The sequence below is a fragment of the Nuphar pumila genome, chromosome 2 (assembly GCF_984573655.1).
Source record: "Nuphar pumila chromosome 2, dmNupPumi1.hap1.1, whole genome shotgun sequence".
Lineage (NCBI taxonomy): Eukaryota > Viridiplantae > Streptophyta > Magnoliopsida > Nymphaeales > Nymphaeaceae > Nuphar > Nuphar pumila.
The window spans coordinates 145,579,256-145,606,718 of record NC_143250.1 but is presented as its reverse complement, the minus strand read 5'-3'; the positions used below and the strand labels follow the sequence as shown (position 1 = coordinate 145,606,718).

At 38.5% G+C, this 27,463-nt stretch overlaps 1 protein-coding gene across 7 annotated transcripts; it reads right to left on the bottom strand.

Annotated features, from left to right (window-relative positions):
- Nucleotides 1-1,730: 1,730 nt before the first annotated feature.
- On the bottom strand, nt 1,731-27,073 carry LOC149847486 (esterase/lipase/thioesterase family protein). 7 transcript variants are annotated; one of them, XR_016430622.1, is made up of 15 exons: nt 26,878-27,073; nt 25,570-25,654; nt 25,413-25,483; nt 22,333-22,447; nt 22,161-22,240; nt 20,836-20,920; nt 20,682-20,762; nt 20,347-20,441; nt 20,158-20,208; nt 18,058-18,138; nt 13,461-13,533; nt 13,287-13,364; nt 12,550-12,629; nt 12,396-12,460; nt 1,731-1,794 (listed from the first exon to the last, which is right to left on the bottom strand). XR_016430622.1 is itself a non-coding variant. In XM_089998440.1 (13 exons), exons 1-13 carry the CDS (start codon nt 26,982-26,984, stop codon nt 1,765-1,767), a joined length of 1,032 nt encoding a protein of 343 aa, XP_089854566.1. In that variant the 5' UTR covers nt 26,985-27,073; the 3' UTR covers nt 1,731-1,764. The 7 variants fall into 7 exon arrangements, 1 of the variants encoding a protein (XP_089854566.1); XR_016430621.1 differs by having other exon boundaries at nt 12,565-12,629; XR_016430624.1 differs by having other exon boundaries at nt 12,565-12,629; nt 13,287-13,367; nt 13,478-13,533; nt 26,878-27,071.
- Between the last annotated feature and the right edge of the window lie 390 nt (nt 27,074-27,463).

The following is a 27,463-nucleotide window of genomic DNA, read 5'->3' as shown; positions in this document are numbered from 1 at the left end:
ATTCTTTTTTATAAATTTACTGGAAGTCATCATTTTGTCTCAGATTTTCAATTTATCGCGAGAATTCCTCTGGCAAAATCCCGATAACACCATTTTTTTACTAGGAAGGGCTTGGCTCGTACTTGGTAGGGGCTGGAATCAACCAGTAAAAATAGATTTTTGCAACCACCGTAAGGTTAAATGCAATCGAGGACTGGGCGTGTAACGCTGCCCGGATGAATTTTTACGTCCTCTCGGGTCATATCTGCGATCAAGGGTTGGACGAATTTGATGGCAACACCTGAAATGGCGTTTACATTCACCTAGTTCATCACTCTTACCTGTTTCTTTTTATTCGCCAAAGTTGTCTGGCGGTGCAATCCACGTCTGAAATGGACTCATTGTATCATCAGGGTAAAATATATACTTGCATCTGGGTGGGATTTAAAACAAACATGGTCCGCTTAGTCAAAACCAGGTCTGAACGGGCAAAAAATATAGCCTGATTAAGATCAAAATCGGATTTAACATTATTTGTTTAAAACAGCATGAAAATCTATGGGCTTCACCCATTTTAAAGGATCCAGCACTGTGGGGACTCAGACCATAATTGATCTGAGGCTACACCGTGAGATCCTGATCCACGTCAAATTTAGAATCAGACCTGGATCCACTTTTCAAAAATTGTGTCGTGTCGGGTCAAGCATGATGCAACCCATTTCCCCCAGGCTTTTGTCGCTAGGCAAACCTCACCAAGATGAACTCACATCAGGTGATATGCCATCATAACTTACCCACATTGGTGCGATCTTTACTATCAACTGTGGAGATCCCAAATCAATGATAATTTTGGCATAATCAGTGATCCACTTGAGCCGCATCCAGCAATCAAGAGCCTTCGTGTTCACCGTTTAGACAGTTCTCATGCCGTTACGAGTCACATTTAGCTAGGTTGTCAACCAGGTCAAAACCAAGATAGGTGTTCCAACTCCCTGTATGAATTCCCAGTACAGAAGGTCCAGGTTATATCTGTGGAACTCTGTCGAGATGTTCTAACCAGTGTTACTTTGAAATTCATGATCAATCAAATTGGAGATTAGCATGGGGATGGTCGTGCTGGGAAGAGGCAGATGAAAAGTTCATTCTAGTTCGTGGTGGCAGCCCAAGTTGGTAGGCTGGAAATGGTGGCGGAGATCTTTTATCCTCTGGTAGGCTGTAGAGAGAGAGAGAGAGAGAGAGAGAGCTTGCCTGAACCCCACTCTGTGCGGAGAATGCAAGCCAAGCCAGGTCACGGATCAGCTTGAGTTGCAACGGTTGCTGCCGAAGCACTCTAGCTGCGCAGACTGTCAGGCTACGAACCAAGGCAAAAACACTGTTCAATCAAGAAAGCTCGGCAGAATCACTGTAGTAAAACACACGAATATTTGAAGATTTTTTTTTTAAAGGCAAGCTGCCAGATATCTCTTAAGCCCCATGTGTCAGAGGGATTCGAACCTGGGCCTTCAGCTTGGTACAGGACCCCACTGACCATATGGGATACCACCTTGGTGGTGAATATTTGAAGATAGTTTTATTACTGAATATATATCTTTTATGCTAAGGTATTTTAAGCAAAAAGTCTATATAGATGCTGACCCAAAATCTGCACGATATCATAAAAAAAACAAGAAAACTGTCGTCAGATTGGTCCCTTCCACAAAAACAGGGAACAGGTGTCCAATGTTTTCCGCATACATTTCGAACCCTGGGCAGGGAGTATGGATCCTTTCGTGTAGGGGAAAATGCTCATTTAAGGGGTCGCCGAAGACCTGGAATCTACAAAAAGCTCAAAGAACTTTCAGTAAATTATCGACAACACAATGAAATTTTATAGCAACAAATGACTTCGAGAGCAGAAAAGATCATGGAAGATATAGGCATAACAGTAACCAAATTATGATAAAAAGCTTCAACTGTCCTTAAATTGCCCAGGAAAATGCCTGTTTAACCACAATTGACCAACCAGCCCAAATCACCAATGAACTAAGCGTGAAGTAAATATCCTTGCATAAAGCATAGATATAAATTTGAACACGATAGTTGTCTATAAGCACAGGAAGAAAGAGAGAGAGAGAGAGAGAGAGAGAGAGAGAGAGAGAGAGAGATGTTTTTGCAAGTATTGTGCATGTGGATCTAGACACCCCAAACGAAGATCCACTGCTCAAGATTCGATGCTATTTTTTTGTATTAAGAGTTAAATAAAATCTAAGCATAAAATTAATTCGTGTAAAAAAAATCAATGACTTCATAGAAGAAAAAATCTTGCTATTATGATCCACAGCAAAAATAAGTATGAAATATTCCACCATCTTCTAAAAATGGAGAGTTTTGTGTTCAAAAACTAGTGAGTGGAAAAAGAAATATCATGTAAAAAGTAGAATAAGATCAAAATAAATGAACCCATGATGCATAAAACCAGACAGCCACAGACGAAAAAACAAAATTTAGACTTCTGTTACAATTGCTGCAGTTCTTCCTCTCTTCTTTTTCCTTATAAATCATGCAGAGTATTACTTGGGCTGATAAAGGATAGAAAAAATGGAGCAAATTATTCCCTCTCCCCGCTCTCATCCAACAAAAGCAAAAAAAATAATGCATTTTTATGAACACTACTACGTTTTTTTCTTTTTTAATTATGGGAAGAAACCACATTATTACATGTCCTTGTGCTGAAATTATGACACCCAATTAGCACAAAATATATACCAATGCCCACATTTTAATAAGAGAAACAATGGTTCTCCACATAACATAAATTACCAAAGGACAATAAAAATAATTTAAGGTTTCTGAACCTATAAGTGCACTTATTAAATCAACAAAACCAGATAAGAATTGCACATTAAACATGAATCAACAAAAAGAAAACAGGAACATAATCAGGGTTTTTATGATTAAAGCTTGCAACATAGATAAAATAAAATTTAACTACAAGAAAATGATTAGTTATAAATATTTTTAGTTATTAAATCCCCACTACTTCATCTTGTTGGAGTGTTGGTGACTATGTCGCTTAGGTACGGGTGTGGGTATGCAGTACAATACAGGTAGAAGGGGTTTTTTATGATCAAAGCTTGCAACATAGATAAAAAGAAAATTTAGTTATTAAATCTCCACTATGGGTGTGGGTATGGGGTACAATACGGGTATGAAGGGGTTTTATGATCAAAACTTGCAACATGGATAAAAATAAAATAACTACCAGGAAATTATGATTAGCGAGAAAATTTTAAGTTATTAAATATCCACTACATCTTGTTGGAGTGTTGGCGCCTATGTCACATAGGTACGGGTGTGGGTACCGGGTACTACATGGGATTTTCCAAAAGAATGGGTACGGCTATATATGTAAACATAGCAAAATGCACTACTGTACTATGATTTGCAAAATGTTCTACTCGTGGAGCTGTAGACTGTGAATAAGAATTAAAGGCCTAAACATATTAAAGATATATAATTAACTAACAATTATTAATAAAAAAGTATTATAGTTAATATTGGACACCTTAGACCTTGGGTATTATCTACACTTCAATTGGATCATGAAATGGATAGAATAAGTCCAGTCCAGTCCAGTCCAAAACTTAGTTGAACCATACCCGAAGTATACAAGTACCAATGTGGGTATGACGTGGGTACGAGGGGCTGGTAAATGTACCTATCTTAGGTAGGTCGGTGCAGTGTCCACTTAGCACCCTTTTGAGGTTGTTTATCTAAGGAGCTTCAAAGAAAAAGCTTATCTTATACCTGAAGTACCCATTTCAGGTTCAGTAAGGATTTCTCGCACATCTGTAGGTTGGGGCAAAAAATCCTGATAGATAGCTCTTTATTTATTAATTCCATAAGTACCCCTATTTTGTATGATTACCAGCACGAAATGATCGAGACTTGATGCTTGGGTTCAACATGGGCCATCATATTTGTCACGGGCTTAGAAGCGAAGGCCCCCGTGACGTAGCTTCGAGTAATCGCAAACACCGAAAGCAAGCCTTTTTAGCGCACAAGCAATGTACAACACACGCGCATGCACAATCACAAAGAGAGCAAAGAGGTAAGGATGCAAAAAGATTCTTTATAGATACTTGAAAGCAAAGTACATCAAGAGGATAAGAGAGGGTTCGAATACACGGGGTTCTTAAGCCGTAATGCTTTGTGGGGCACTCGAGAGTGTCAAAGAGGTATATACATTAGAAACAAAAGATGAAAAGCATGGCGGTCCGGAACACGCTCCACCGCCTAAGTTAGTACCGTCCTCGACGCCAATTGTTCATGGTAGTCTTTTACAAGCTGTCGCTGTTGAAACATGTCGTTGGCCTTTTCCCAGGTAGCTTCAAATTCTGGCAATCCCTTCCACTGCACTAAATATTTTTTGACTTCCCCAAAGTAGTTGTTGGAATGGTCGAGGATAACTTCTGGTTCTCTGCTTGGGGTGCTGACCGTTGAGGGTGTACGTTGCGGAATAGGAGCACGTTAAGGCATGCTTCGTTGAGGGTCTCATTCATCTTCGTGAAACGGTTTCTCGTCAAAACTTGCCAATGAAGCGGGCATCGCAATCGCTGACAATGCTCTCTGGAATTCCCCAATGCTTGACTACATTCCACACGAACAACTTCGTAGTATCGACAACTGAGCATGTAGCAGGGGCAGGGGCAGGCACGAAGATAGCATACTTCGAAAACATATCCACAATCACATAGATAGAACTGCAACTTTGTGTTTTTGGCAAGCGCACAATGAAATCCATGGTTATGCACTCCCATGGGCGGCTTGGCACAGGTAGGGGCTCCAGCAATCTACCAGGTCTCTGATTGATGGGCTTGTGTTGTTGGCAAATCAAGTAAGTCCGTACATAAGCATCCACATCATCGCGCATCTGCAGCCAGTAGAATGCACATTCTAGCAACGCCAATGTTCTCTGTTGTCCTGGGTGACCTGCCCAGATAGTATCATGGCACTCGTGCATCAAGCGTCTCCGTAGAATATCCTGTCGCGGGATATATAGGTGGTCGCCCGCTGAGCAGAGCAAATCCTCCTCCAACCAAAATCTCTACGTCTTTCCTTCCTTCACCAATGTGATCAGTTGTTGAGCCGTCGGGTCACTCTTTAAAGCTTCTCAAACCTGCTCGAGAAGATCGTTCGTCAGTTGGCTCACATTGCCATCCCGAGCAAGCACAACTACAAGTTCCGCCTTCCGACTCAAGGTGTCAGCAACAACATTGGGCATTCCTGGCTTATACTCGATGACCATATCGAATTCTGCAAGAAAATCCTGTCAGCGTGCTTGCCTTGGACTTAGCTTTTTCTGAGTTTAAAAGTAGCTTGTTGCAACGTTGTCAGTACACACAACGAATTGCGACCCCAAAAGATAGTGTCTCCATGTGCGGAAACAATGCACAACCGCCAAGATCTCGCGCTCATGCATAGTGTATCGACGCTCGACGTTCAACTTTCGGCTTTCAAATGCAATGGGATGTCCTTCCTGGAGCAACACCCCTCCGATAGCAAAGTCAGACGCATTGATCTACACCTCAAACGGTTGCCGACAATCAGACAACCTTAGCACTGGTTTCTTTGTCAAGGCGCGCTTCAACCCATCAAAAGCCTTTTGGCATGCATCAGACCATAGCCATGGTCTGTCTTTCTTCAGCAGATCTGTGAGCACAGTAGCAATCTGCGAATATTCTTTGATGAAGCGCCGATAGCAGTTTGCAAGCCCCAAGAAAGAGCATAATTCAGGAACCTTAGAAGGCGGCTCTCATGCTTAAATAGCTTGTATCTTCTTGTGGTCCATTTTCAAAGTGCCTCCTCTCACAGTATGGCCAAGAAAGTGGACTTCCTTCTAACCAAATAGGCATTTTTCCCGCTTGACATACAGCTTGTGATCCTTCAGAGTCTGAAACACAATATGAAGGTGTTGAACATGTTGCTTGATAGAATCGTTGTACACAACTATATCGTCCAATTACACAACGACAAACTTGTCAAGGTGCGGGAAAAAAATCTTATTCATTAGAGTTTTGAAAGTAGTGGGCACCACGTTCATCAAGCTGAAGGGCATAACAAAAAATTTGAACGCCCCATATCACGTTACGCAGGTAGTTTTTTGCTCGTCCCCTTCCGCAACTCTGACCTGCCAGTAGCCAGATCTCAGGTCCAACTTAGAAAAGACCTTCGTCTTTCCAAGTTGATCAAACAAGTCCGCAATCAAGGAAAGCGAATACTTATTCTTCAGTCATTTTGTTCAGTGCCCTATAGTCGACGCACAGACACTTTGACACATCGTGCTTTGTCTGAAACAGCATGGGCGCTCCAAAGGGAACTTTGGATGGTTGAAGATTTTCGCTTCGAGCATATCATCCAATTGCTTGAATAATTCCTGCAACTCAGGAATTGCCATGCGATAGGGAGTCATTGCGGATGGTCGTGCACCCGGCACCAGTTCAATTTGATGATCTACCTCGCGCATCGGAGGTAGCTTCTTTGGCAGTTCAGCGGGCATAACATCGCCAAACTCCTTCAATACTAGCGCTAAGGCCTCTGGGACATCTGCAGCTTCTTCTGCCTCGCCTATAGCACAAATTGTGACAAGAAAAGTCTCGTCACCACTTTTCATGCCTCTCTTTAACTGGAGTGAGGACACCAAGCACCCATAAGGCTTCACCGGTATCGTAGTAACCATGCAGGGCTAATTCTCACTCTCAAAGCTGACAGCATTGAGGTGAGGCATCGGCACGGCCTTGTTGATTCTCAAGAATTTCATTCCGAGGATGACTTTGAAATCATCCATGGGCGCGACTGATAGCATGATCCTCCCTAACCAGTTGTGGATTTGCACTGACGCATCACGAACACCGTAGATGGCCCTGGCTTTCGAGTTAACCACTTTCATGCGGCTCTCCTTCTTTTCCCACTGCAGTCCCAACCGTTCTGCCTCTTCACGCAAGATGAATTTATGCATAGCACCTGTGTCTACCAATGCCTTGGTGAGTCTTCCGTTGAGCAGAAGTTTCAAGTACATCAGTTCTTTGAATACGATCGGTTCCGCAACAACTGTCACCTTCATTGCATTCATCATCTACATTGCACCAACTGTTGGCATCTCTGCAGGTTGATGATCTTCCTCACCCTAAATAGCATTCGTAGCTCGGGGCACACGGTTGTCTTCATTTCCATGATCGTCATTTCTGTTAAGACATGTATCCGCCCAATGATCACCGTGGCAGATACGATAGTCACGACGATGATAGTTGTCGCCCTGAAAGCTATTCTGGTTTTGATTGTTATTTTGGCCATCATGTCGACCATGATTCTGTTGGTTCCCACAGCCAGCATTCTGTGCATGATCATTCCTTCGATTGTTATGGTCATTTCCCTGCTTTCTACCTTGAAATGCCACGTTTTTCCTATCAAGCTCGACAAGTTTATCTGCAACTACAAGCACCTCAACTAGTGTTGCAGGGTCATGCCGAATGAGTTTTGTGTTTGCCCATCCTTGCAACCCGTTACTGAAATAGAACAACCGATCTTGATCATCCATTCTCTCGACTTCCAGCATTATCGAAGAGAATGCCTTGACATAGTCATAGTCATGCACCGACCCTGTCTGTTTCAATGCCAGCAACCATTTGCAAGCCATTTTCTCTTGATTTTTAGGCAAAAAGTAGTTTCGCAATTCCTTTTGGAGGTCCTCCCACGAGACTATAGCAACCAACCCACGTCGAACATCACCCAAGCAACGTCTCCACCAAAGAGTCGCTTCATCTGTAAAGTACATTGTTGCAGTCCGCAGCCTATCTGTGTCTTCCTCTATTCTCGCAGCTTCCAAAAATTGATCCATCCCGTAGATAAAGTTCTCGAGATCCTTTGAGTCCCACATGCCCTTATACTTTGTGGGCTTAGGTAGCCTGTAACGTGGCCTATCCACGTACGCCGCAGCACCGCCAACTGGGGCAGTCCTCAACTGCCGCTCCAACTGATCGTTCTTCCGTCGGACAACATCTAATTCAGCAGTCATGATGTTGAACCAACCCAACAGATCATCAAATTTGGTGGCAAGGTCCTCCACTGAGTAACCAAATTTAGTGGCAAGACTTTATACAGTCTTCCACTCCCTCTACCGTTGTCTTGATCTCTGCATTGAGATCTTTAAAAGCAACACAAGTCCCATTAACCAACTTCTCCATGTTGGTCATTGTCCTAGTCAGCTTGGCAACATCATGCGAGATAGCTGACACCCGATCATCGACCATGAAGTCTTCTTCAGGAGGAACCATACTGCAGGAAGGAGTTATGACATTCTTCTTCGGCACCGTTGTCAATCCCAATATCGACAAGGCTCTGGTATCAACTTGTCACGGGCTTAGAAGCGAAGGCCCTCGTGACGTAGCTTCTAATAATCGCAAACACCGAAAGCATGCCTTTTATGTACAGCACACGCGCACGAGCGAAAGCTAGAGTATGCGCATGCACAATCACAAAGAGAGTAAAGAGGCAAGGATGCAAAAAGTTTCTTTATAGATACTTGAAAGCAAAGTGCATCGAGAGGAGAAGAGAGGGTTCGAATACACGGGGTTCTTAAGCCGTAAGGCTTTGTGGGGCACTCGAGAGTGTCAAAGAGATATATACATCAGAAACAAAAAGGTGAAAAGCATGACGGTCTGGAACAATATCACTATTTTTCCTTAATTATGCTTGTCCAGGTGATTGCTATTAAAATAAATGAAGAAACTTTCTGCATGTATAGTATTTCCTCCACCAGCATACATCCTATGACTACCACACGAACTTTTTGCATGAACCTCAAAAAGAAGTGAGATCCACATATCCTTAATTGGATTCACAACTACAAAAATATTTGCCTAATAGTCTCTTCTCAACATATGACAACGGCGGGCTATGTCACAAGGATTCGGCCAACCAGGTGCCGCACCAGCATCGACACGATGTGGGTGCGCGTGCGGGTGCGCGTGCGGGTCCGGGTGTGGCACCTGGTGTGGTCAACCCGACCCTGGGTGCGGTCAATGCACACAGGGTCATTTATGTCCAACTTTTGGACTTGAAAAAAAAAGAGACTTGCTGAAATGGGCATGACAGGCAGAAAACTTAGGAGCTGGTTTGTCAACATGGCGAGTTTCGAGACACAGCTCTTCAACTTTCTTTACGGCAACCACATGTTGTAGCCAACTACCAAGGAGTCTCTTCTCTGAATCGTTTATCAGGGTCAAGCGCAGGCTAAACCTACGCAAGTGCTTGGTTCAACAAAAATCGATTGACAGTGGTGAAGAGATCGATTCCTTCTAGCGGCGAGTGTGACTCGTCGAGCTTCTTTTGTCTATTGAGTTGCTTCGTGGTTGAAGGGAAATGATCCTCATTGAATTCTGCGGAGGGGATTGCGGTCGGGAGATACCTCCATCTCTTGGACAGGATGCTGGTCCTCACCGGAACTTTGATGAAGAGTGAATCAGGCAATGCATTGATACTGCACCTGGTGGCTTTCTTCATCATTCTCACCTTTTACTGAAGATCTGACACCTCTCGTAGTTGATGAGAGCTTAACTTTTCATGAAAATCTGGATGGTCTCAGAGAACAACCATATTGTATCCTGAAAATTGAAGAGAGCACTGATGATTTTGTTAAAATAGAGGGTTCACAAAAGGAAGGCGAAAGGGTAATGATGCCCATGTTGGCCCGTACAGATTGCAGTCCACTGTACCTGCCTGCAAATATTAAATCAAATTTTGATTTCCTTTCGAGATATGTGCTGGGTTGGAGGTTACGTACTACAAAAATTAATACAAAATATCCAAAGCCCAATGAGCTGCCAGATTTGGGGGCAGGATGTAATGATCATGGACAATACAGCCTTTCTTCAGGGATGACCAGCTTGGTTACCATTCAAAAGTAACTCAGTTACGTAACTAGGAGAGAATAACTAAAAGAATCGGATGGGAAACCAAACAGATATGTCCTGGCCAAGGGGAAAATGGAGTCTCACCCCGTTTGGACCGGTGTTCGTACCTTATTTGGTTCTTTTACATGTAATCAAATATTCATCAAATCCTGATATTTGTTTGATTCAATAGCAAAAAATTAAAACCATATATGCATCTAGCAGTGCTCGATTAAACTATTAAACCCGAATGAAGCTTTGAAACTCGATTAAGCTTGGTTAATGCAGTCTTATAATGATGAATTTTAGCATATATATAATTTTTTTTTCTTAAAATGTACTCAGGATAAACATTTTTATTTCATTAGTGTTACTGTTGTTAACCGTTAAAACTTCAAAAATTTGTATATATATATAGAGAGAGAGAGAGAGAGAGAGATTTATATTTTTGCCCTCCCGCACCCCTGCACCCAAGTTTTTTTAAAATGCCGCATCCCCGCACCCGCACCGCACCTGCACCCATGTGACATAGGTGGCGGGGAGGTAGAGAGATCAGGGGAGGTGAGACAACATTTTAGAGTAACATGACAAAGAATGAAACAGAATACACTGACTCCCTCCTTATCCTTCTCTTTGATAAGGATGGAGACATGAGGGTATTCTGGTCATTTAGATGGCATCCCGGATGAGGGTATTTTGGTCATTGTGCTGGACCAGTTTTAGTCAAATACAATCTCTTGTATAACAGTCCCGTTGTAACTCAATATCTTATAAAGTTTCTCTATAAATACATACATAGGGACGTCCTCGTGTATATACAGAAACAGAGGAATGTCCCATAGAGTTCCTCCTCTCTCTCTCTCTCTCTCTCTCTCTCTCAGGCTGATACTCAGTCAAAATCTGACATGGTATCAGAGTAGGGGCGAGAATAAGCACCCATCATATCAAAGGCTGCTGGTAAGGTGTTCTACCTTCTTCTCCTACTTTTTGTCTTCCTCCTTTCTTAAATCCTGTTTTTCATTCTTGTTCAAGCCAAAAAAAATCCTTTTATTATTTCCAGAATACCCAAATGCAAAATCATGCCCTCTAAAAAAATGATTCAGATCTGATTTGTTCTATTTCAGATCTGAGTCGCCCCTTTCCTTTCTTCCTTTATTACTGGCCTGGTTCCTTTATTGTTTCTCAAAAAAAAAAAAAAACTGTCGTTCCGAAAAAAAAAAGGTGGAACGAATCTTCAAAGATTCAGATCTGAACCCAGTTTTATTCCAGATCTGAATCTGCTGACAGCCTACTCTCTTGAGTCCTTTCTCCCTTTCTTTTATTTCTTCTTGATTCTTTCTTTCTTTCTTTATTTCTTGGAAGAGTATATATATTTCTGTTTCAGCAGATATCTGGTTAGTCTGCAGTCACTGTTATCGACTAGCAAAAAAAAGACTGGTGCTGGTTTTCTGCTTTCCCTTTCTTCTATCTTTCTCAAATCCTCGTATCCCCCTTGTCATGGCTACCTTAAGTTCCAGCTCTACCATCAACTCTTCCTTCCTTAGTCAACTTGTCCCTGACAAGTTAGACTGTTCCAACTTTGTTACTTGGAAGAAACAGATCATCCCCTTTATCAGCAGCTATGGTTTGATTGGGCATCTCGACGGGAATCTACCTGTTCTTTCGAAGTTCTTACTACAGTCTGAATCAAAGGATGGCAAGCAGACAGACAAACTTGTACGAAATCCGGATTTACCCATATGGTCTAAAAATGACCAAGTTTGAGGGGGAGTGTTAAGGATAGAGACGTGAGGGGGTGTTCTGGTCATTTAGACATGACAATCCTATTATGACTCAGATCCTAGATGGTGTCCCAGCTGAGGGTATTTTGGTCATTGTGCTGGACCAGTTTTAGTCAAATACAATCTCTTGTATAACAGGCTCATTGTAACTCAATATCTAGTATAGTTTCTCTATAAATACATACACGGGGACGTCCTCATGTATATGCAGAAACAGAGGAACGTCCCATAGAGTTCCCTCTCTCTCTCTTCTTCATATTTAGGCTGAGACTGCCAAAATCTGACACTCTTATCAAATAACAGGAACACCGCAACAACTATGCATTCATCATCCAATGATTAAATGCAAAAGACAGTGCTAGATATGTCTCTTGCCTCAGCATCCATTTCCCTTTCAGATTAGTTGTACTAAGCTTCTGTGCTCATATTTGACAAAACATCCAAAGGTATGCAGTAGAATTACGCACACATAAATGTGCACCCATTTTATGCTATGTTTCATGACCCTAAGTACTTGAAGATTGTTTCTAGTATACTAATATCAATACCAGATAAGTGTCGCTTCTAGCAAATATAATAACACATATACCAAATTGTTTATGTACATTGTCCTGAAACAGTTTAAAGGTGCATGTACAAGGAATCCCTAAAAGTGCAAAAGCATCATCTATAAGGCTGAATTAGGCAATGGAATAAGAAACTCCACCTCTTTGCAGCACAATCCACAAAAGAAGATGACAGATCTACCTCCCGTGCCTTCACAAATTTTACCTAATTCATATGTTTGTCAATGTTTTGTTGTCATGCTATTGCACTAAAATTCATGTGACAGCTTAATCAAATATATGAAATTTACCAACCCGAAATGAATGCACCTGAATAGGTAGAATGGAGGCTCACCGCCAATCTCCTGTCAAATCTGCTTCGCATCATTTCAATGCTGATTGAAACAATTACTGCTGTGTCAGAGGAAAAATGGCTATACTGATTTAGCATACTCTAAATACACTGGTTAGCCTATTCATACAGAATGGCAAAGGGGTCTCCTTCAGTAGAAATTTAGTAGAGATAGAACTAGCAAGCTCAGCTGGCCATGAGGCTGCCTCTTTTCTGTGCTAGTCGCAGATGTACATGTCTCTGTTCTGGACTTAGCAGTGTTGTATTTGCTATTGAGCTGTGAAGCGCAAGCTGGATAAGGAAAGTACAGGAAAGGTGGAAAGAATGCTAAGACAGGAGATTACCACATTTCTAATACACCCTCCCAGCACTAGGAATCAGATTAAATAAAACATTGGAAGCAAAAGTTAGCAGTAAACCACTTAAAGGAAGTAAATTGAAGCAATCAGCTAAACTATTATGCAAGTAAAGCTAAGCATCATAAAAAATTATCACTATAATGGGCCACCTTTATTATGTGATCCAGTAGAGACCTGAACACCAGAGATGCCATATATAATACACATTGGACACTTTATATCCATGAGGATATTAGAAAAATTAAAAGATCAAACAGATTTTACTCTGCTGACTTGGATAATGCAAGTACAGCAGCAGATCAGCCAATGCTGAGTTAACTGATAGAGGATAAAGAATGTACCTCAACACCATAAGGGCCTATCCGATTACGAGAAATGAAGTTGAGTACAAGAGAAGCAAATTCTTCAGGAACATCCTCCTGGAAATATTAAAAATACGGATATATTAAATTAGTCCTGAGAAATATCATTCTTAAGATTTGCCGAAACCTTTATTAGAATCTAACAGCATAAACCTGTATCGCATGTCCTGTATGTCGAACAACAACCATTTGAAACTTTCCTTGCATCTGACCAATTGTTAAGGTTCTGCCATGGTAAAGGGAGCTCAGAGTTAAACTATTCTTTTATTAAGTACAGTACTGATTTCCGAATTCAAAACAGCTATTGGTCCTAAAGCCAAAACATGTAGAAGTTCAGGTAAAAAGGGAGGGAAACAACTGAGAAAAAACATGCAGTAAAAGATAAATGTCATGAGCTTTGATAAATAGAAAATCCACACTTGCAACAAAGTAAACAAGATGCACTGTGTTATGTCCATGTGAATTGACTGTTTCAGATAACGTTTCACAGTTATTGAAATCACGTCATTACACATTTTGACCAATATGATCAGTCAGGTAAAAGCTGTTCATGAGAGGCAAGAACTTGGGAAGAAAAGACGTTGGTTTAGGATCAATTTCGAATCATGAGCACATTGACTTCAATCTTTTGTTATATAAGATGTTCAGGGTATTGGTGAAACCAAGAACCAATTGGTAAGATGGAACACTACAAAAACGAGATTACATGAACAAACTGCAATGTCCGAAAAGTCATAGATATACTTCTTAAAAATCCTTTAACAGTCCTTGTAAGTCATGCATTTCTAATGATCTAATCATTAGAGCGATATCAGAGCTCCAGATTGGAGTTTTCCTATTGATTTTGTTCTTTATATTTAATGTTAAGTGATGGTATTTGTAGCACATTAATAAAGTTTGTATTTTTTTAGTATTCACGTGAGTTCGTACAGCTGTCCAACCGTACTAGTTGCCATGGCAGTCTGGTCATGCACAGTACCCTGCACTTTTCACTTTATGGTCCCAGACTTGTCTCAGCATAAATGTATCTACTGTGCACATTACATACATCATGTTATACCATCTTGTTCTATTGGTGATCTTTTTTTAGCACACTTTCTAGAGGTTAAAGAGTTCAAAACCCCTAGATAATGCATTTCCTTTAACATTTGATTTGTTTTTTTCAGATTTGGATTGAATGTACAGATCAGATCTATATCCACAATCCAAATTTTATCTGGATGCAGATATAGATTTGATGGATTGAATCAGTTCGTGATACAATCCAGATGTGATCTGGATATCGTTTTGAATATGATAAAACTGATCAGATCAATATCCAATCCAGAATAGATCTAGATGTACCTCTCTTCCGCCTAACCACCCTTATATTTTTAGGGCCTCCTTAGATGAAGGTTGTTTTAAAGAGAGGATAGCTCGCCCCTATATTTATAGGGCTTCCTTAGATGAAGCTTTGTTTAAGGAGTCGACAGCTTAAATCCATTGTAAAAGAGAAACTGCATAAGACCTGTCATCCTTAGCAAGGTCTTAAGTTATATGTATAACTTCATATATAGTTATATTATATATATTCAAAATATATATAACTATAATGAATAATGTAATTTGAGTTGCCCGCCAGGGGCATTTTGGTCATTTTGTACAAGTTAGAAAATAGGTTTTTATTTATTCTTCTTTTTTTTAATTTTTGTATTTTCTATTTCTTTATGTAAAGGCATTGTTGTATATGCCTCCACATAGGGGAGTATTCCCAACGTCTATTTTCAAGGCTACCTCTTGGCCTCCTCTTGTCTATAAATAAGGGTTTCAGGCCCCTTGTATTCTAAGCTTGTTTGAAGCTCCTTGATGAATAAATTCATTATTTTTAAGTGGTGTCTCTCTTTTGATATTGTATCCACTCTTGTCCTTGTGTAAGGCTTAGTGCTTTTTGGATTGTCCCATAGTGGATTTGTGCACGTGCACTTTGTGATTGTGTTCTTCGTAAGTCCTAAGTGGTTTTTGTGGTTTGGACCATTTGTGGGTAAAATTTGTGCCTCTTGAGTGAGGTGTGTGAAGACTTCTTGTTTCATTACAGGAGGTACATGTTAGGAGATAGAAAGAAAGGATAATAGAGGAGAAAAAGTCATTCACATGCATTTATCCTATTATAACTCATAGTCATAGATCTCATACATAAATCCATATGAGGAATAGCCCTATTATCCATAAGTTTGCATCCACATAAAACATGCATACATGTTGCATTTTCATTACACGAGCACATGTCATGCCACAAATTTTTCGCTAGAGATTAAAACATACAAACGGAATATTCATCTAGGCAACATAAAGTATTATTTATGCATGCATGTAGTATAAAACCAACAAAAAAAATATGTAAAAATGCCTTAAAATTTTGGATTAATTTGGATATCATATTTTATAAGTAGAACCCTGAAATCTTATTTGGATCCAACTATAATTAAAATGGATCCTATTATAATCCATCAAAAAAAATTTGTAACTTCATTTAAAATAAATATTTAAGCCAAAATTAGACTCGGAACAAAGATAATCAAAGCGTTATTTTCTAATGGTTCAAAACTCCTCAAAATTCTTTTATAACAAATGTATTTAATATACTTTTACTAAATTGGATCTATTTTCGGATCCAATTGAAAGCAAACATAAATCAACATAGTATCAACTATGTAAAGGACCGAAACTGATCCACAACAATACATCTACAACAGAACTATTGGTATAAAGCTAATATCCATATCTGAATTATATCTGATTGTAAATAACTAGAACCGATCCAAATAGGGTGCAAATAATATTTGGATTAGGCAAAAATCTCATTTAATTCATCTGATATGTCCTATATCCAGATCATATCTGGATCAGCTAATGATCAGATCCGATTTCATATCTTGATCTCATTTTAATTGAATAACCATCTGATCCGATCAATCCAAACCTATTTGAATTGTTTCCGGAACAAATAATGATTTAATCTGATTGATCTGTTCTGAATCCATATCCGGATCAGATAACAATTCGATCCAATTTATTAAATCCAAATCCATGTCTGAATCATATTTGGATAGGATAATGTTCTAGTTCGAGTGATTAGATTTGGATCGTATCCAGATCAGATAACGACTTGATCCAATTGATTTGATCTATATCCACATCCAAATCTTATTGAATTAGATATTGAACTAATCCGATACATCAGATCCATATCCACATCCAGAATATATCTGATTGGATATTGGTCTGATTCATATCCAGCAGATCTACATCCACATCCAGATCATATCTGGATTGGATAATGATCCAAACCTATTCATCAGATTCAGATCCATAACTATCATTTGAAAGATCCTATATACAATGAAATCCCTCAAGCTTTAATACTAAATAATGCACATAATTGATGTTAACAAAAATGCTGAACCATCTGGTGAAAAGTCTGGTAACATATTTGTAGCACATGCGAAGAAATCCTGCCAGACGAACAGCATCCCTTTTCATCAGGAAATCCAAGAGAAGAATAGGTGATGTTTGGCATCCTAATTGAATTATTTTTCGATATTGCAGATCCAAATACAGCCAAGCACCTCCCTTGAAGTCTACGATTTCCTGGATGAGTCACTACAACATCTTCAATTTGACACACTAGCGATCCAAAGTATGTCTTCAGAATGAAGCATTAATTTCTAGTGCCTTGAATAACCATGGGTGTTGTAGGATAATGAAGCTAAAGACATCCCATCAGCTGAAGCTGTGAATAATGAAGTCAGTGCCTTGAACCTCTATTAGACGTGATTCTTATAGTCCAGCTTCTAAGAATGCAATTGGCTGTAAACTAATATTGGAAAAGGAATATGAAAGCCTATAAAGAGACTATCCCTCTCTCTTCCCACAATGCAGAATTTTTTGGTTGGACCACTGATGGAAGTTCAAAACCACTAAGATTCCTCTCACAGCTCTAAACATAAATGAACCAATATAAGTTATAACCGCATTCCTTCCAATCCTAATTTGCAACAGTGCTATTCTATCAACATTCCAATTGATGTTTTTTCTTTCTTTTTTTCCCCAAGGAAATGGCTAAGGTATGCCCCCCTATTAGCATTTAGCCCATGAACTTTCCACCTTCCACCAGAGGCCTTGTCTGAAAAAATTGGTGACGCTCACCAGAAGTAGATGCTCTAACATAGTTCCATGACCTCATCATTCAAGATATCCCCATCTTAGAGGGGGAAAAGGAAAAAAGCCATGCTTCATTTGGACAAAGTAAATCACTTTCCTTTTACTGCAAAAACAAAACAAATAAAAAATAGAAAAGCTAGAATTTCTGTGCACTTGAAAGCTCAAACGCAGTTCCATAAAGGAAGTAGGTCAGCCAATCAACAATTACTGCTAAACTGTCCCATGTTTGGATATTTTTGCTTTGGTAGTAACATGATAAAGCAGTCTAATTGTAGCTAAAGTTTTATAATAGGAATGCAATTATGAAATGGAAAAAGTTAACTAATCAGAACTGTAAAATAACATTACAATCATAATGTCACATTGTTGGAATTAATTGTAAAAAGACTAAAGCAGCACTTATGTGTGCATGCACATTTCAATGCAAGAAAGTAGAGAACTCACATGTTAAAGATATACTTTTTTTTAAGCACAATATGTGACAAACTATCTCCAAAGTTAAAGATATGATAATAAATGAAAGAGGAGAAAAAAGAAAGAAGTTAAAAACCTATCCAATCTGTCAGTTCCTGCTAGCAATAGGAGCTTTGGCACTGGGCTAGAGAGGAACTTATCTGAAAGTCCTTCATACCTGGCATATTGAACCAGATGCTAAGTATACTAGTACATACAGAACCGATGATATATCAGCGAATAAATTATGTAGAATTTAAGAAAATGCAACATAAACTATCTTTTAATTCCTATAGTGAATCCAACCTGCACTTAACACTAACAGTCCAACAATCATAATAAAAGCCAATGAAGGAGAAACACTTAGATGGAAAGCTAGAGACATGACCCTGAAAAATATAACATTCGCCTCAATTAGACTTTTGCAATAAATAAATATTTCATAACTTCCATGCCACAAAACTGATGAAAAGAAGAACCTCAGTTGTACGTTAATGATACAAGGAGAAAATCTACTAAAAAGAACCCACTAGGCATATTTCAAGACATTGATTCTATAGAATTTCTAGTGACAACAAACAATTTCAGTAAGAATAGGCATATTTTTTCGTGATTCTTTTACAGAACCAAAAGTACTTTATTCTAATTAATGAAATCTCCAGGAAAATGAGGAAAGATTAAGGCCTTAGGATATTTAGGATACGATGAATCAACCATTTTATTTGTATTCAAGGAAGAGAACAGCCAAAAAGCTCACCAATCCCATAACTATCAATTTAAGAATTAGTCTCAACCGAGAGAAGAACCTTCAGTAATCTAAAATTTCTCATATTGGAAACCATAAACAACCTTAGCGATATGAAAAAATGAAGCCTCATATGATGAACAAGATTTAGGGCTCAAACGACCCTAATGTGGTAGAATCATATAGCCGGACTTTCTGAAGAATTAAAAAAAAAAAGTTGAACCAACATTTCCATGTATGTGATGCCTCCATATCAGGATGTCTTGTGAGAGACACATGTTATGGGTACACAACTGCCCAATCAAGGTTTAAATTTAGATAGTATTCTCGTAAAATAGAACAAGACTAAACAAGGCAACTGAAACTTGCCATGACTATCAAAGCCATAAACCTCTCACAGAAGCGTAAGACTCAATGACCAAGTGTCACACACCTGCTATTTTCCAAAAGAGGTGAATGCCTTGAACAGTATAGTTCCATCGAGGTGCAAAGCCATACCTTCTTAGTTCATGGTACACCTTTATAAAATTTGTGATCTAACTACCAAAGCTCGATGATTACGGGTGTACACTGACAAATGCATATGAGCAGCAAAAACCATGGCATTGGGCACCCTGCCCACAGATCTCAAGTTCATGAAATCTGAGTGCTAGTCATACATAGATCAATTAGTACTTGATGTACCATAGTTCATTATACATACCAAATACAATGCATGCACTATAGAGAAGTTCACCTGAATATAATTCAAATGCACAACAGAAGAAATAGATTCAATCAATAATTCAGTAAATACATTTAAAAATAAGCAAAGAAGCATTACAAGGGCCAAATATATGACTAACAATGGTTCCAGAAGTACTGTTTAAAACCCTACTACACATAAGAATCATCACCCTCCAAGGACTTGGATGTTCAATCTCAACAGCTTGAAGTTATAACAAAAACTGGAACTGCTTAGGAAAATCAGAAACTCTTCTCATGTGAAAACTTTGAAACTGTCAACATACATGAACTTTAAGAGTTAAGTTTCTGAAATGCTAAATTTATTTTTTCATGTATATATATATACAATTTCCAAAGAAAAGATCTCTAATAGGCAGTAAATATTATTTTTCTCTTAGTTATAGTATGCAGAGCAATAAAGCATTCAAAGAAATCACAATAATTCCTGTTTTAAAATTCCTTTCTTTTTGCACAGAAAAATAAGCACTGCTAGGAATCCCAGTATCTAATTTTTGCCAGCAACCCGTCATGAACAATCACCATTTGCCGCAGCTTAAAATTCATCAAAATCTGCAATTAGGCTGCCAATAAGGTCTTTCAACTCTTGTGATCAATATAGCTCTCTTGGAAAAATATCCAAATGAGAAACAATGTAAAGCATCTCACGATTCGCACAGTGGACACAAAAGATTTCAAGGAAGAACACAAAAATAGATATTGTCTTACCAGCCTTTCCAGTATCTTTCAGTTTCTTCTAGAGGTGTTCGATATGTATAACTGCAACATGTCTTCAAATTCAGAATTATATAACTACTCATCTATAGGTATGATGAACCATAAACACAACATAACGACCCCAACAAAAAATATACATATAAAATAATATAAAATAGCATGAAGATATATATATGATACCATTTCTTCGTTTCATCATATGTCAGAGTTGATGGGACTGAAACACGAGCAGAATCGGCATTCCTCAAAGAGGCTCCTTTGACACTCCATTCAATCTATGACAAGAATCAGTATAACAGGTGCCTTTCACAGTTTTGAACAGAGCATGAAGAAAAATCAAACTGGCATAAAACAATAACCACTAAAATTCAATCTGCTTAAAGTACATCCACTTGAAATTTCTGGTGGATGCAACCAAGCATTCTCAACTAGACAAATGTAGGAAACTAAGATCACTTCACTATAGAAGAAATGTTAGAAACAGCAACTGAAGGAATATTGTGAATGGCACATACTGCTTTTTCAATGGTATGAAAATGCTTTGGCCTGCTTGAAAGAATTTTCTGCATATGTATCAAAGATGCCATGGCTGTTCCCTGTACAACATGAAATCACAGTCACTAACTGATACATATATACTAGATATGCTTACTAATCTGGGAACCGGACCTCTACTACATCAACCACAACCAATCCTGCCAAGTTCGAAATCACTTTCTTTGCTGACAAATGCACAGCGATAGATCCTCCCATACTGCAAATTAATATCATCACTAATTATGAATTTTCATACTCTCTTTTACAAGGAAGAAAGATGCATATCAGCTAATAAAGCCATTCCAATGCAAAAACATTTCGACATGGACCAGCATTAAGTTTGTTATCTTCCTCTTCATCCACAAAAGAGTTAACGAAAAGTTTAAATCCATTGCAGAGCAGAGTTCATCAGGTCATTGTGGAAAATGTCTGGACTTGACGCTTAGCCATATCACATGAGAACTCCATTTTCCCTCAATACAACATATGTCAGACAGGTATCATGCCATATGCCATACAAGATACTCATTGAATACGCATTAAAATGTCCTTCATTGTGTTTATATACACATGCATAGAAACCCTTATTGACATCAGCAAGGAAATTTCCTGGATTGTTCTTCATGGCGTTTTTCCAGGATAATATCATCAATTTTCAAAGAAACTTTTAATACAACATTGCTATAAAAAATCAGGGTTCTCCCATGATACTTTGAAAATACACTTTTCATGAATTTCATGTGATATTTCTGTGAGCGTTAAAAATGTGTACCTTTTGAATTTCTCATACAACTATCATGGTTACAGAATTTGTTGAGTAAATGGAAACACTTCTTGTCGTGCTAAAGTTATGTTTCAAATTCAATGGTGACCGCAAAAGAATATGTCTTGTTCACTTACTGCCTCCAAAGTTCTTAAATACATCAGCATTTGGGTCTGCTAATAATCCAGAAGATAAATTTTTATGGCAAACTACTACAAGAACCATCTCCTCAAACCTACCTTCTGAAGTACATAACTCCTTGAACTTTGCTAGGTGGTTGACAAAGTTATCCATTATCAAAAATAGATGTGGAACAGACAAATGTGTTTGATTTTAAATAACATTAAAACAGCTAACCTGGGGTGTACCATAAGAAACTCCTCGTGGATATCCTTTAGCCGATAGAAGCAAATTTTTCTTGCCTAGATTATCATTGAAATCATCTAATGCAGTTTCCTCTGTATTAGGATCTTTTTAATTACCATATTTCTCTTTTAATAAATTTTTATTCTCCTCCTATCAGTATGGATTTCACTTCAGGAATGGCAATTCAATAAATCATTTTACAAGTAAAAGAAAAAAAAGAAGGAATTGGAGTATAAGAGGCATAAAAAACCATTAGTATGAGAGATTTGTTTTCCAGGTCTGATGTATAGCAAACGTGCAAGCCTACTAGCTAATAAAGGGGACAAACCTGTGTCCAACAAGCACAATTGCAGGAGGCGAATCTCCATATAGTACCGTCAGAACACCTACTACATCAGAGCATAGAGTCTGGAAAGAATCAGTAGTAGTGAGTAGGTGATTATTGCTAACATGTGACAAATAGGAAGATTATGTGGCCAAGTAGCAGATAGATATGCCACCTCTATAGATAAGTCCAGATCATTGTCAGTGCATGACTTTCCATGTCCTCTGAGATCCATGGCTACAATCTGAGCATCTTCTCTGATCTTACTTGCTGATAATGCAAAGGAAAGCCTAGTGCACCAAATTCAAATACTACATCAGAATAAAGAGAATGAGAAAATTGTAGTAGTGTGGTTCCAAATTAAGCAAATCCCTGGCCCATACACTTTAATTAAAAAAAGAAAGAAATGTTTACAAAAATTCAAACTGGAATAAACTTTACTATCATGTTCTAGTTTGGGGACATTGTCCCCATTTCTTTTCATAAAAAATTGGTTTCCATTATATGCTTTACCAACACAACACTCTGACTTAGAGATGACTGATCACCATTCTGTAGGACCAATTTCACTGGGAACCAGTTCCATGAAGCTTTCCTAGGGAGGAAGAATTCCATTTTTCACAGAAAAACTTTGATCCAGAAAAGATAAGTTCTAGCAAATGCCTCAGAGTGTTAACTGTTCCCTGAGTAACTGAATACAGTGATGATTCACCAGTTATGTATCTACTGTTGCATAATGGAAAAGCAAATGTCAACTGAAATCCATAAATCATAGGAAAAGGCCAAAGACCTTAAAACCACAGCAACTAATTTAAGCACAATCTGTAGTCATTTATACAAAGCAAAATTCAGCCAGAAGACAAAATCAAGATATCCAAAAAAGAAAGCTCCTATCAAACACAAAGAATTTTCAAGGATAGCTCAATATTGCAAGAAACAGTTCTTGACCTTCCATGGCACTGAAAAGAAGAACCTTGTTACTATGGAGTAAAAACACATTTCTTAGCAGTGAAGTACTTGACCAAGTCCCATCAACTGTAAATTCTCAACATAACAAGATTTTATCCGAAGAACAAACCAATTACTATCTTGCCTAGTTCATCAGTTAAATACTCTATTGCTTTTGATAAGATAAACAGTCCCACGTGGGCTTGCCAGACTGAGTTTTAATGGTTCGACATTGTCAAATTTTGGCAGGGTTGTATCAATGTAGAATATAGAGGAACCAGCAAACAGGAAAATTTTTTATGTGTTACAATCTGTGGTTTAAAGGGTGTTTCTAGAGGAGTTAAACATGCATACCTTTAATGCCTCTACAACAAGCAAGCCTTATACTCGGAGGCTTAGACCTCTTTAATGGGAAGACCGGTGGACATCGAGTCAGGCCAGGCCAGCCCGATTTGCAACCCGTAAGAGCCCGAGAAACCCAATAAATTTTATGGCTGCCGAAAGCCTGACCCGATTTGCAACCCATAAGAGCCCGAGAAGCCCGATAAATTTTATAGCCGCTAAAAGCCCGACCCGATTATAACCAGGTCAGGCCGGGCCCGGCTTTATTCAGTCTTAGGTTTGATGTGCTTTCCCGAAATCCGACGAGAACATCTGGATTGGGTTGGGTTGGACCCAAAAAGGTCGACCCACAAAACATGTGAAGAATGAATGAAACCCTCCCTATTTATAGTTTTTGGAGGGGACTCACTTCTCTTCCCTGATCAATATGGGACTAATCCACCTTGCAAAAAAAATCTTACAAGAGAATGTTAGGTACATGACATTTATGAGAGAGCATTAAATGAGGAGGTTTCTACAAAAAGAAAAAGGATTGCCTCTCCCACAGGTTTCTACAGAAAGAAAAAGGACTGTCTTTCCCATAAAACATGCATTAAAGAATCCTCACAAGAATAATAGTCCCATATCGATGAAATGGAGGGGGTGAGGAGCTCTCCATTGATTATAAAAGTAGGACCCGTTTGATTTTTTTTCACACATGGAGGCCTTTAATAATGGGTCAGGTTATGGATTTTATGTTGTCTATAACCCATTGGATGACCCAAAAAATCTAAAATTTTCAACCTTTTAATGTTTTTTTATACTCTTATTAGATCCATAAGGGCCTGACTCGGGCGTAGACCACTGCTCAAGCTCAACCCAATTTCATGTCGGGTCGGGCTTGGCCCAACTTTTTTCAAGCTGGCTACTTAAAGTTTGGCTTGAGACCGACCTGAGTCAGGTCAGGTACCCAACAGCCCGTCAAGTACCATGCCTGTTGAAGAGGCCTAAGCCCCTAATTGAGGCTCAAGCCTCATATGGGAGGTGTGGGCCTCTCCTGAGCTTACTTTTTAGGGAAGTTGTCTTATTTGGTGGCTACATTTTTGTCTCAATTGACATTTAAAAGGCCAAGAAAACAAAAAATCTCAACCTATTTATAGTGTTAAAAGATAAATAATAAAAATGATATGAAATACAATTTTGGTCATTACTTATATATTAATGGTTGGCCAAAAGATATTGAGAGGTAGAAACCAAAGGAATGGTTTTTGTTCATTGGGGAAGAAGACCAAAGGAAAATAATCAAAAGGGGGATTACTGATTAGTAAAGAACCAACTAATGGTAATTATTTTCCCTTTAAATTTTCTTTTCTTTACTTTTTAATTTAATTTTATGTTTTTAAGCTCATCTTTTTCTTAATCTCTTCATATAGATTTGTTTTTCATGTAACTATTTGTGATGGTTATGGGTGTACTTTTTTAGTAATGGAAGAATTTTATTCTTTTTAACTTTACACCTTGAAAAGTATTAAAGCTTTTACCTCATTCAAATTCTTAAAAAATGACTCATTACAGCTCACACCTTTAAAAGTCCTTGGTTATTCTAGGAATTAGGTCCGCATGTCTAGGTGGTTTTAGTACTATATAAGCTCCAGAATCCCAGATAGAAGATCATAAATACTGGCCCCAGACATGATATCATCAAATATGTGGTTATTCATGTAAACCCTCCCTACCACATTATTGAATCAATGCTTAGAGCTTCTCAAGCATCTAGAAACACACTCAAGCATAATATCATCCTTTCATTAAACTATTTTATGCAAATATTACAAGTTATAAATCCATTTTCCACACTAAGAATAAAGATAAATAACATTACTTAGAAGTCAATGTTTTCTTATTGTACATACATGATGGCAACAAGAGCAGTAGATATTTGATACAGGGAAAAGAAAGCCATGGAACTAGCAAGACAATGATTACCCAGAATAACCACCACCATGAAGACAAAAAACAACTGGTCCATTGGATCCTGCCATGTATATATGAAAGACCTGGGAAAAGAATTTGGATTAGAAACGTATTTTTATCGGGTTCAGATGTAACATCATACAGTGGTTAAAACGGTTTGTCTACTTACATCCTTAGTTTCTGGAATAACAACATCTTCCTCTTTGTCAAAATACCCTGACCACTCCAGAGGTGAGTACTTTTGAAGTGGAGTCCTGCATTCGTAACCACAGTGAAGAAGAATACATATCATATACAATTTTTCAAAAGAAAAAGGTTGTTTAATAATCAATTTTGTTTTTAGTATAATGAACTAGCTTAAGTACAATTCTATACTTACGATGCCAAGATGTTCCCATCATTCTTTCTCTAGCTCTTTTTCCCACAATTATGGTCATAATTACTTTCTGGTGTAACTAAATGAGAACTCATTGCCCAAACAAGCGGTAAACATGTGTTTTGCTCACAGTGTCAAATTGAGCAGGAAAAAGTGTCATCAAGCAACACGATTAGACAGCTACAACCTGTTAAGAAGAATAATGACAGGGATACTTGATCTTCACTGGGCTAAGAAAAAAGGAAGTTTTTCCTTTCTACTTTGGCATTTCACTGAGCAAAGTCGTGATAATCAGACTTCAGATCGGGTCATAGCAAGTGATTTAGGTCTTATGTTACGCATAACTTTTCATTTCATCACTTCTGTATCTAAGCTGTGGCTTTTCATGATGCTGATGATCCATTCAAAATCCATTTTCTCCAAGAAAATGATAGCAAGGATGAATTTGATGGTTCTGATCACAATGAAGACAATGAATATGATGATATTGATGATGTCAAAGACGAAGATTACAGTGATGATGACAACGATTACTTAAATCCCTTTCCCTTTTTTTTCCTTTAAAAAACCCCTTTCCTTTTCTTCCAAAATGAAATTAAAAATAGTATATCTGATTTTCGCAATCCATGAACAAATCCATAGCGTATTCTGCCTTATATTTCTTATCGAATTATGCATGAATAAAATGAAACCCATAAGACAGAAGAAGAATAAGAAAAGCAAATGAATGAACTCTAACTCCTAACCCGAAGAGAATTCCAACCGGCAAACAATTCCCGGGTGATAATCATGAAGATCAAGTTTTTTTTCTTCTGTGGCTCTGAGATTCCACGAGATCAAACACAAAATTAACGAGTTTAGACAAGAGCGTACTGAATCAGCGAGAAATCGGGGATCGATAAGAATGTCAATCGAAAAGGATCAGCAGAGAATCTTCTTCACCAATCCTTTCTTGTCGAATTATGCATGAATAAAAAAGACAATTCCAATCCAAATAACCACTTCCCAATGAAAATCATGAAGAACGAGCTTTTTTCTTCTTTGGTTTCTGAGATTCGACAAGATCAAACGCAAAATTAACTAGTTTAGACGAGAGCGTACCGAACCGGCGGGCGATTGGGGACCGATGAGAACGCCGATTGAGGAAGGATCGGCGGCGATTCTTCTTCCGACTCCTCCGGGAGAGTGGAGAGCTCCTTGGACTCCATAGCTTCGCCTTTAGATCTCCGGATACCGACTTTCTTCTCTGAACAGAGGAAAAGCCCTAATTTTCGCGCGAAATTGTAACCCAAAAAGAAAAAGACAGCCGAAGCGAACGAGGCTGATTTTATAGCAAAGTAAAACCCGATTCGTATCGGTTTCTGATTCGAGAAGACAGGACATCTCGGATGGGATCACCGACCAAATTCTTGGGCGGGTCGAACGAACCGAACATAGGGTGTTCCAGCTTGGCTGGTTTTTTGTGTCGAGCTGAGCTTAGCTTAAGCTCATGAAAAGCCCGAGCTTAACGAGCCAAGCACGAACGAGCTTATTACACGAAATATATTTTTAAAAAGTTAAAAACAAAAGAATTTGAATCCTAAACCTACTAAGCCAAGTACAAACTCACTAGTTTACAAAATAAATAATGGTTTCATACTTATAAGCAATAGCATTTGAACTATAATCTTATTGCTAGGGATGGTGT